Here is an 11003-nt window from a genome sequence, read left to right on the forward strand (position 1 = left end):
GCAGGGAACCTTTTTTGTAGGAATGACGAGATTGAAGAATCCTTTTGGGGACCGTCCCTTAGATTTACCTCTGAGATGTGATTAACTAAAAGAATTCAATGGTAAGATCTTTCACACATTCCACGCCAGGGCGCAAAGAGGGTCTGAATGTGTACCTTCAGTTGATAACGCTAAACACTAAATTTTTTGGCTCAGAGCTGTAACATCAAGCAGTTAAATTTTAGGCATTTTAATACTAACAGTAAAAAATACCTTAACAGTAATTTTTTTCCGGAAAGATTAAACAAAAACAGCTCCAGAACGGCCAATGTTATGTTGTTTAGTCGGCATAAACAATAAACCGATTCAGACCCACCCCAAACACAACCAAGCATTGACCTCAAAAAAATTAAAATTTTGTTAGTCATGATTCTGTTTCCGATGCTAACTTCTTTAAGAATTATGGAGTCAGAAGCTCATAGAGCAGACTGTCTTTTGTCTGCTCAGCTTTCTCGTTTCGTTTTAGCCAACTGTAGGCGAACCACGCTATCTTGTAGATCTGGAAGTTCAGAATGACAAGTACTAGCTGTTAAAGTGGAGCGACGTCTCAAACTGCTTGTAAATAGAGGTCTAGCTTTCATCGTGCGCAGTAGTGCTGAATAGGCGGCCTTGAACCTTTTGTTTCGAAAAGCGAAAAGAAATGGGTTGAGGGCAGAATTAAGGTATCCAAACATCAAAACTAGAACACGAACTTCATTTGGGATTTTAGCTCGGCATGATTGACAGAGATTGGCAGTGATGCTGATGAAAGAGTGAGGAACCCAGCAAAAGAAAAACACGGCTACAAAGATGGAGATAGTCTTGGCCGCTCGAATGTTCTTTAAATAGATTTTCTTTTCTTCAGTTGAACGCGTTTGTCGTGAACAGGCTTCCGTCGTACGCATTTGTAGTGAGATCTCTTTATCAAAAGTGCTGCTTTGAGACCTCGCTATGAGGTAAATCTTAACGTAGATACCGCACGTTACCAGCAGTGGAATGATGAAATTTAGGCAAGAGCTGAGAGTGGAATAAATTTCAGTGAAAGGAAAGTAGCAGACTCCCTCATAAACAAACTCTTTAAATGCTCTCCAGCCCATGACGGGAATTAAAGCAAAAATCAAGCTGTAAAGCCAGATGACAGAAATAACAATTACAGCTCTCTTTCGTGTCATAAATCGGAAGCGGCGAAATCGATTCAAGGGATCTTTAAGGCTCTTGTAACGATCCACGCTCACGGCCAAAAGGGTCAAAATGGACGTGGGTACAGTGATAAGGTAAATGGTAATCCACGCCTCGCACATTATTTCTCCATGCTTCCAAGCCCAGTTAAGGAAAAGGCCTTCTATGTCAAATGGTACTGCTAATGTTGCAGTAAAAAGATCTGAGAACGCCAACGAGAAAATGAACAAATTTGTTGGGCTGCTTCGGAGACTTTTGTTAGTGATTATTGCGTAACAAACTATGAGGTTTCCAAGGACTGCCACTGCGACAATTAAGATGTGACACGTCGCCACTGGGTACACGAAGGAGGGAGGAAACCCGGGTACTGCGTTGGTCCCTGTAGTGGCTGGGTTGGGTTCAGAGCTGTTGTTCATAGTTAGATGACCGTTTCCACGTCGCAAGTGATGATGGCAAGAGTTCTTCTTATGACTGGTACTTGGAGTGTTATTGGATTATAAATAACTTAAAGCGGTGTGCTATGATTTATTTGACAAACATGACGCCAAGTTGATAGGTGTCGGAAAGTTAACCGTACTTTGGATCCTCGGTTAATTAGTTTAATCTGCAGTACTTGAGATGCTGTTAGCGTTTCCTCAATTAAGCTGAAAGCGAGAAAATAGAATAATATCGATAAGAGGCGGTATCCGTAAAGAAAGGTTGTTTTCCTATACTCTTTCGGTATAGCCACTGGGCACGATTTGAACTAGGAAAAAGCTCACCGACATAAGCTATTGAAGAATATTATTCTCGTATTGTCTAGATGTTACTCTCACACGCCGTTTTCAGATAATTAAAAGTGTTGGTAGAAATTTGAAATAAAAGGTCTAGGGATGAATCCAAGGATTGGATAAAAATATTTTTTATTAACTCGGCTCGAAAAGAACTTGTGAAGTAAGTTACGCGCCACTCGGATCTACCAACAGCTATCGAGCTACCATTATATATTTTGATTCATTCTTTTCTAACAGCAAAAATTTCAGTATTAAGATAAGATTGTCTTTATTGCAGAACTGACAGTTGTTGATAAACTCTCACTTCAAAGTAACTAAAAGTTCCTTGTGATAGCAAGTATGGTATAAGTCAACGCATCAGTGAACTAATTATTTAATTCGCCTAGAGCTGTATATATGAGGGTTTATATAAAAAATTAAAGGCTTTTAAAATCAGAAATTGAAGATGCGCTAGTTGAAGAAAAGAAAAACAAAAACATAAAAACTTCAAATTACGAAGCATAACTGCTTTACAAAACAGCTGATTTTGTCTGGATAGAAAGTTTTGATATCTCTGCGCAAATGATCATCTTCTTCTACGCGATAGTTCTTGAGTGATTGACCTTTCGTGCATTGACAGACGCATTTATCTGAAAACGACTCTCTTCGAAGCCAAAACGTCTCGTTAACGGCGCCGGAATAAGTTGGAATGTTTTTAATTCACTGTATTTAATGACAATTGACTGATTTTTGAGTTTCTCCGCCCGGGTGGGAATTCATGTCGTTTAGCTATTGAAGCTTATAAGGGGTCGTTTATAGGCAAGGGTTTCAAAGTATTCGAATTAATAAATGAAGGTGCTAGTTGGAAATATTTTTAATATAAAAGGCTAATGTAGTTTATTGATGATCTCCTGAGGGTTTTTGATATTGAATATTGACAAAATACGATTGCTTTATCTCTATACCGAAATCTCTGCGCATTTAAATCTAAAGCTGCTCTTAAAATGCAAAAAAAATGTTATTTTGAAAAACAGTTACAAAACTCCCCATTATCCCTAATTTATATGTAAAGGGATATTCAGGGGCACCCAACGAGAATATAGTTCATAACCACATAGCATTGTTGAACGTATTCTAGTATTTCAACGGTAGGTATAGGCATATTTTTATCCCCTAAAAATTTTTCATCTGTTCGGATTTTCTAGCTGAAAGTCTAGTGATCCGAAAATTATACGGATCAAAACTTATCTCTTCGAAAATTTCAGCCAAAAAAAGGCTCCCGAAAATTCTAGGAGACCTTTTTAAGGTAAAAATCCGTTGAAAATGGGCAATCTACCATTTTTTTATACGTTCAAAAATCCTAGAAGAGGCAGGCAAGCAAGAAATTTTACAACAAATGTTCCGAAAATTCTAGATCTAAATTCGTCTTCTGAACAGATATTTTCCGAAAATTGACGTTGGATGCCCCTGGATATTACAACCACTGTAACGAACAGGGCCTCAAACTAAGTTAAATTTTGATGGGCTGCGCTAAAAACCTTCGACTTTAACCTAAGAAGGTCGCCTTTGGTTGAGAAATTGCTCAGCAGCGACTGAGAATAGTAGACATTCGGTTATACTTTGAATGGTTAAAAAGAAGTCGTTGTCTAGGTCTGTAATCTTCACCAGATGAAGACTCCCCACAGTGTGTAGTTTAGCATAAACAAATGAACCGAGTTGCTTGTGACCCTTTGATTTTATAACTTCACACAAGTGAGCTGATAGCAGCTCTCTAGCTTGCAGGAGAGGTGTTTGCAAGGCTTCCTTTAACCCTTACGATAATTGTCTTCCACATTTGTTCACTTCATAATTCAGGGACTGGAAGCCACACAACTGATGCAGGCCTCAAGCTTATGAAGGCAAGTCCCGCATGAAGACAAGACAAGATGATTTATTAACTCTCGACTCAGTTTTACATGACATAAAGGTTAAATTTACATAAGCAACTAAACACAGTTCAACTAGGGAATAAAAGAAAAATGTTACAACAAAATAGAGAGCGAGCTGCATGGGATCATCCAAATAGCAAAGGCTAATCTGGTGCATGACCCGGTCTACATAAAGAACCTGGATCTTCTAATCGCACCCTCAATTCAAATGATCTATTGCCTTCCAGTTGTCAAAATTTTATTTACCAATTTTTAGGTTATTAAAACTTTCTTTTATTATTGTAAGTAAGCTTAGCTTCCCTGGCTAGTTGTCCTCGTTCTACTATGAATTCATTATTTTCCAAACCTGATTTAAATTGTTTCAATTATTGCATGCGTCACCACTGATTTCAGTCTTGCATAATCATATTCATCTTATGCTGCTCCTTACTTTTACACTGAGATAAAAACAATTTTCGGTTTTCTTTTTAAAAAACTGAAGGAAGATAGGCGATACACACTAGTGTTAAAGGTTTCTTCCTTCTACATGGGCAACTGCAAGTCAATAAGATATTAAGATAAATGCAAATAAATTATCTACTATATTCAATTAAAGTCATTACTTCTGAAGGCGGTTATACACGCTAGAGAGCTAGAGATTTCTGTATATTAATCATACGCGACCGAGTTTTCACCTGTAATATGAAGTTAAATTTTTCAGATCTCCGTTCAGTTGCGAACAAACAAACAAGAAAACGAAACAATCTAACGGCAGCTTGAGTAGAAAGTGCGCGTTTCCGCCCGAGTCGTCCTTCGAGAAATAGCAAGTGGGACGAGAGACTAAGCGATTAACTACCAGTAGGAAGGCGCCGCAGAAAATTGTTTGTATGCAATTAAATATAGGCCTTAGTTGTCTTAACAAAGAAGAACCCTGTTGTTCAATTAGCTAAAAAACCTTTAAACACTAGAAATAAGAAAACTATTGGTTTCGAACCATCAGTATATTGTTCCTTTCAAATGGGTTGCGTACGTTCTACAATAACCTGGGAGTTAAACTTCGAGCATTGATGCTTACGTTTCTTCAATTAAAGGAGCGCACTAACTTTCACATCATAAAATGTAACAGCACTACGCTAGTTTCAAGCGCTTTTCTAGGCAGGTGTCAACAAAGTTGATCGGCAGATGATAATAAAAAAAAAGGAATCATCTAGAAATCAAGCAAACCAAATCCACACAATACACATTTAAACATATAGCCTTGTAACTGTCACAGCTCAGCAAAGTAGGATCGCAAAGAAAAATGTGCATATTTGAACTCTAGCAAAAAAAAAATCGCTTTAATGAGAAGTTGACTGATCTCACTTACATAAACTTACATCGCAGTGTTTGGATATTGCCTTCATCAAAACGACATCATGTTTCTGATTTCCTTGTTGTAACTGATTCTATAAAGATGCATCAGAAATTGCTATGTACTGGAAGTTGCCTTAAGGTCCTTAAAGGGGTAATTAAATTAAAAAGGAAAAACACAACATTTGCGGTCCCCTCAGCATCGAATGCTTATAGGTCGCGGATATTATTTGAATCTGTGGAAAAACCGAGTAATCGTTTTTATTCAACTCTTAAAGATGTCCCCAGCCGCGACAAATAACTGGGAACTAATCTTTAGACTGTTTAATGAGATCAAATTAATTCACCTCTCACAGTCGGTCCATCAATATTTGTAGTCTGTAACTACATCCTTAAATGCAAAAGTGAACTGCAAAGTACGCCATGACGTAAAGCTTCGTATTTTCACCATCTTGCAAAAATGAAATTTCTTCATTTGGTGAAAAATTGTGCGTGCAAATTCTGTATTTCGTGCTGCGAAATGTTAATTTCTTTGCCCCATATAATATTTTTGGGAGGGCACAGCGGAAGGAAAATCTGTGGCGGCCTTTTTGACAAACTTGGAGCTTTTAAATTAATTATATAAGTGTTTAGATCTTGTAATAAAACAAGATTTATCTCGAGAATTTGATTAAGATTTGACACTGTTAACAAGTTGATGTGGCTTTGCAAAAACAGAACCTGTGGGTTTAAAGCGTATAAAGTTCAACTGTCGGCACAATCTGAGTGAAGAAAGTTAACGCTCCCGGGGCAGTCATTTGCATACAAATGAAAGTTTGAAGTGTTGGGCCTTCAGATCAAAGTTAAAAGTAATACTTTCTTCTGAACAGCCGGCTGGTGTGAACTTTCATTTTTCTTTCTTTTTTGATTGACACTTTTTGTCGAGCTCTGTTTTTTTTTTTCCTGTTTTTTTTTATTATTTCACTAAATGGAAGGTCATTGGAAAAACAGCGAATACAAATGTCAGAAATAAGTTGAGGCCGCAGAGCTTTGAGATGTGAGATAAACAGGTTATATGCACTTTTAAATAACTTGGTACGGCCAAAAAAAAAGGGAAATGCTTTTAATATTTCTTCTCCGAATGTAAAATTAATATATAAAGAATGATTGTTGTGCTCGCGGCGGGAAAATGTACTTATCGTTAATATCTTTTGACAATGAACAAATTTATAGCTAAAAAAGGTATCTTTATTGAATTATGACTTTGCCTTCGTCAATTGTTTACGAAATAAACGACATTGTCAAAGCAATGTTATTAAACGTCAGTTTAAAATTATATACAAATAATACATCATTTACTAAGACTCAAAGCTGGAAAAGATAAAAGCAATTCTGTTTGGTCCAAACATAACAACATTTTTTCGTGTTCGAAAATATAACTTCAGTTTAAAAAAATTTAATTCTGAAATGGTACTTCCAACAAATTTGAGCAATTTCTTAGTACAGACATTATTACTTTTAAAGCATCATCGGTTTCAGTATTGTGAATTTTTATAACCCGAGCGCAGTATCATAATATGCACCTAAAGGTGATGTTACGCGGGACGATTCGCAACGACGATTTTTAGTACAACACAGCGCTGCAATGTTGGAACAATGTTTTAACCAAATGTCGCAACGATTTTGCAACGCTGTGTTACGCTAAAAATGGTCGTTGCGAATCGTCTCGTGTAACATCACCCTAGGACGATGTTAAAATTAGGGCAAGCCGCACTTGAGTATGCGGAGAAAGCGAACGTGGAAATAAAATGCGCACTGAGAATTTCCTGGTTGTCTACGACTTTTGCGTTGTGTTTGCATGGGTCTTTTTATGTGTTTTTGTGTTTTATATGATATGTTTTTTTTTTAACTCAGTACTCTACGACAGTGGAGTACACCGAACCTTTAATAAGTCATGCCCACCGGACGGCCGTATAACTAGCTCGAAGTAGGGTCTGTTAGTCGCTCGCAATCATGAAAATATGCATTTTTCAAAAGAGTCGTATGTTTTGTAAATGTTTTTTTAAAACATTTAAAAGAGTGATTTCGATAGAAACAATCAAGCTAGGTTTATTGGCCCAGAGCACAATAACCCAGATAAAGTTTCAAAAACCCTTTTTCCCTTTTAGATTAGCCTGCTCTTTACCAAAACAACGTCTCCAGTCATCTCTAAAAACTACCCACGGTGTAATGTGAAAATGACACCGGTAAGGTAGCCCATGATAAGAATTGCCAGTGATCAGTGAGCTAGAGTGGCCTCAAGTTATTTTCGCAGGTCTATCTTTACAATTGATCTAGCACAGAGTACCCCCACACAACCCCTTCTTCTCCCAGTGCTAACATCTCTTTCTTTAGAGTCTTATCTATAATCTTGAGACCCCCCTCGCCTTTCTTCGTTTTGGTCGTCAGTATGTTGTACTAGATAAAACACACTTACGTATTCCAGGATAGGGATACAATTTTCTTTTCGTTTCTCCGTGTATCAGAGTGTGGATACCGGCATAAGTGAGAAAATAGATCACACTGGTAAATCTCTCTGAAACAGTGTGAGAGCTAAAAAGTTGAATCCTTTCCGAAATCACAGAATGTTCGCCTATGTAAAACTTGTTTGCGTTACTCTATAATGATACAGCAAACAGTGTATGCATAGCTGTATGAACACAGAGACATAATGCAGTGTCTATTGACAAAACATCTTTTCCAACTCCACATCCAAACATTGTTTGCTTTTACAGTATGATAAAGGCTTACCGAGCCCAGACTAGTATAGAAAAACATTTATATATACTGAAAATGCATCACTTGTATTTGGGGGCCACTGATTTCAAGTGCGCTCAAAGTCAGACTTTTAAATTTGCGAAATTTTAATTCCCCGTCTAAATCATACCTAATTATGTAGCTTTATGTGACCTTTTATGAAGTCGAAAAGGCTTGTTTCAGACAACGGAGAGAACGATACTACCTAGCCTGTTCCAGGCTCCAAGAAAGTAGATCGCGGAAACTGTTAAAACGGATGCGAAAAACGCACAGGGGCTGGGCAGAGAGAAGGCCCCGCCCTCTTTTCCAGATCACGCGCGACTCTTTTCCATTGATCTTGTTTTTGCGACGTCCCTAATATGGTTTACTGTCTCGCGTGGGGTGATTTTCACGCGCGCTCGCGTTTCGCTCGCTCTACTATCTCTGAGGAAAAATGGGGGACTACTCGTAGTCTAAGCCTGACCAGGCTAAATGCTTGTAGATAGGCCTGTATACTGAAGTAACCATAACAAAATAGATTTTACAAGGGTATATTTCATACTTCCTACCTCCGCCATTAGAAAAAGCAGAGAACAATAAATGACAGTAAAAGTCCTTGGCCAACCCATGTCAAAAAGGTACAGCGGTAAAAGAACTGAGAGAAAATAATATCCGTTCGAAAATTTTATGTATTTAATTTGTAATCATACAGTAAGAAATCCAAATCCCTAGTTGCTATAAATCTCAAAAGAAAATCTCCCAAAACAATAACAGACTGTGAAGTAATGCTGGTGTACAGGTAGGAAAAAAAACATCTCGTCCAGCCTACTTCAGGAGCCATTCAGATAGTTAGGAGAGGCCCGAAGAAAAGAAAGTGAGAAAAAATAGAGGGTGGGGGATTTAGGGAGAGCGCCTAGGGAATCTTGCCCTCTCCCCCCCTCCCCCCCCCCCCGCCACCCCTCCCTTTTCCTTTTTTTTTTTTTTTACTTCGCCCCGCTGGAACGGGCTCGTTTACAGATTAGCAGGACTATGACTAAGCGATATGCTGACAAATGTGTAAAGTGTAAATGAAAGAAAAATTAGAAAAATGTGTGGGTTAAAATTTTTAGAAACTTATTGTAACCAGTTACATTTCGAGGAAAAACATACTCGAATCAGGAAAAAAGTGTGTAAAATATTAATCGTTTTGCATTAGAAATCCTATAAAATCAGTTGCATCTCTGCTAGAAAGGTCATTTAATAGAACTGCCCTTTTCAATCAGTCTGACACATACAGTTTACTTCCTTTGTGAAATTCCTTTTGTCATAGTAATGGCCCAAACGTGAAGCCTAGGGCCGGATCGAGTCGAACAATTCCTTCCCAATTCAAACTTTCCGAAATTCAACTCAGTTCAAAATATAGGGACGCATAACCTTGAATCTCTACACAGATATGTACGCTATGGGATTTAGTTCGACACTTCAATATAAATCGTTGATATCTGTAAAATGAAGATCACCTCTAGCTTTTCTTATCTTGGTTCACTAGTGAGTCGCACCAGTAGCCCTTTGGCTCACGACGGATGACTAACAAATCTTTAGCTATATCATGTGCGGTGACCGAACATTTCAATTGTTCACTGTTGTGGGACAGGTGTAACAATGAGCACTCTGGACAATGAGGCCGTTTGCAAAAGCTCCGGGAGAAAAGAAGCTACTTTATAACGAGTAAATCTCAAATCTCGGTAGTCATTTAAATTGCAGGAGCTCGTAAATTGTTATTTTGTGGTAATAAATAAAGAAAAGATCACAACGGAAATATGGAACGTTAAAAATGTGAGCCGGATTTTTAAAAGTATTAATTCTCTGTTCTTGTTTCTCAATATCTCTGGCATTCGGGCTTTCTGCCGAAGTTTACGCACGATCGATTGAGAGCTGATAAGATTTGCAATTTCCATTTTCTTTATCCGTAACAAGTGATGAGATGAGTGAATAATACACACATAACAGTAGAAATAAATCATACTTGTGCAAACAACGGCTGCCTTTTATTAAAAGGCGAGAAGATAACACTGGACATAAGCGCTGTAACTTAGATCAGTAAAATGAGCGGCAAAAAGGCTTAAAATTATTAGACGACCGAAAGAATTATAACAATCGCTGACCGGCTCTTGCATCACAGCTAAGGTCGTGGCGCGGAACTTCCAGAAAAAAAAACATACTTACGTTATGATTTACTTTGAAACTGAAGACGTCCTGAAGCAAAAATTATCAGTATTTTGGCAGCATTGACACTAGCTCTTCTCTTTACATGGATATAAATAAACACTTTAAAATCAACTTTATCTGCGTTATTCTAATGCATATTAGACTAGAAAAAGTTCTTGTCGCAAGGGCCTGTTCTACGATTATACGTCATAGTTTAGTTGGGAAAGTTATCAATGTGTCTAAGAAAAGGCGGTTTTCTTCGTAACTTTTCGTTTGTCAAATATCAAATTTAATTAGCGAATTGGACTATACTAAAATAAAACTTAAGTTGGTAAATCCGCCGCAATATTCAATAAGGATAGCGACACGATGAAAGTGTTATTGTTCTTAACGCTTCGCTTCCGATGAAAATAAACACTTCCAGAAAATAAATTTTATGCATAAACATCAACAAAGACCTTTTTTAGGGAAAGGACATGTTTTAGACATACCATACGAGATTTACAAGTTTTTTTTAGAATAAGTTCTTTCCGGAAAGTATCTTGGTCAATAGACTGACTGTATAAAATATAAGCGAAATTTCTATAAATTCACTCCAAACACGCCTTTTGTGGGTCGGTATATTTTGCTTTTTAATCTTGCAAATGAAAGGAATCAATAAAAAAAAGTTCTAGGACAAAATTTGAAACACTACTCAGCTTCATAAATAACTTTGGAATTGTAACAACTTGATCATTTTATTTCCTGTAATGACGTAAACAAAAAAACTTGCAGAGTTGAACAAAAATACATGAATAGTACGATACGTATATTGCGATCTGAGGCAAGAAAATAAATTATTGAGGTTACAATGGTT

At 37.4% G+C, this 11003-nt stretch overlaps 1 protein-coding gene across 1 annotated transcript; it reads right to left on the reverse strand.

The window, feature by feature from the left end:
• Positions 1-308: 308 nt before the first annotated feature.
• On the reverse strand, positions 309-10342 carry LOC140937723 (dopamine receptor 1-like). The gene is made up of 2 exons (XM_073387289.1): positions 10166-10342; positions 309-1841 (listed from the first exon to the last, which is right to left on the reverse strand). Exon 2 carries the CDS (start codon positions 1611-1613, stop codon positions 483-485), a length of 1131 nt encoding a protein of 376 aa, XP_073243390.1. The 5' UTR covers positions 1614-1841; positions 10166-10342; the 3' UTR covers positions 309-482.
• Positions 10343-11003: the final 661 nt, after the last annotated feature.

Source organism: Porites lutea, chromosome 5 (assembly GCF_958299795.1).
Source record: "Porites lutea chromosome 5, jaPorLute2.1, whole genome shotgun sequence".
Classification (NCBI taxonomy): domain Eukaryota; kingdom Metazoa; phylum Cnidaria; class Anthozoa; order Scleractinia; family Poritidae; genus Porites; species Porites lutea.

Coding starts and splice junctions, on each gene's coding strand:
- LOC140937723 (XM_073387289.1), bottom strand. CDS start 1,613: ATGAACAACAGCTCTGAACCCAACCCAGCCACTACAGGGACCAACGCA.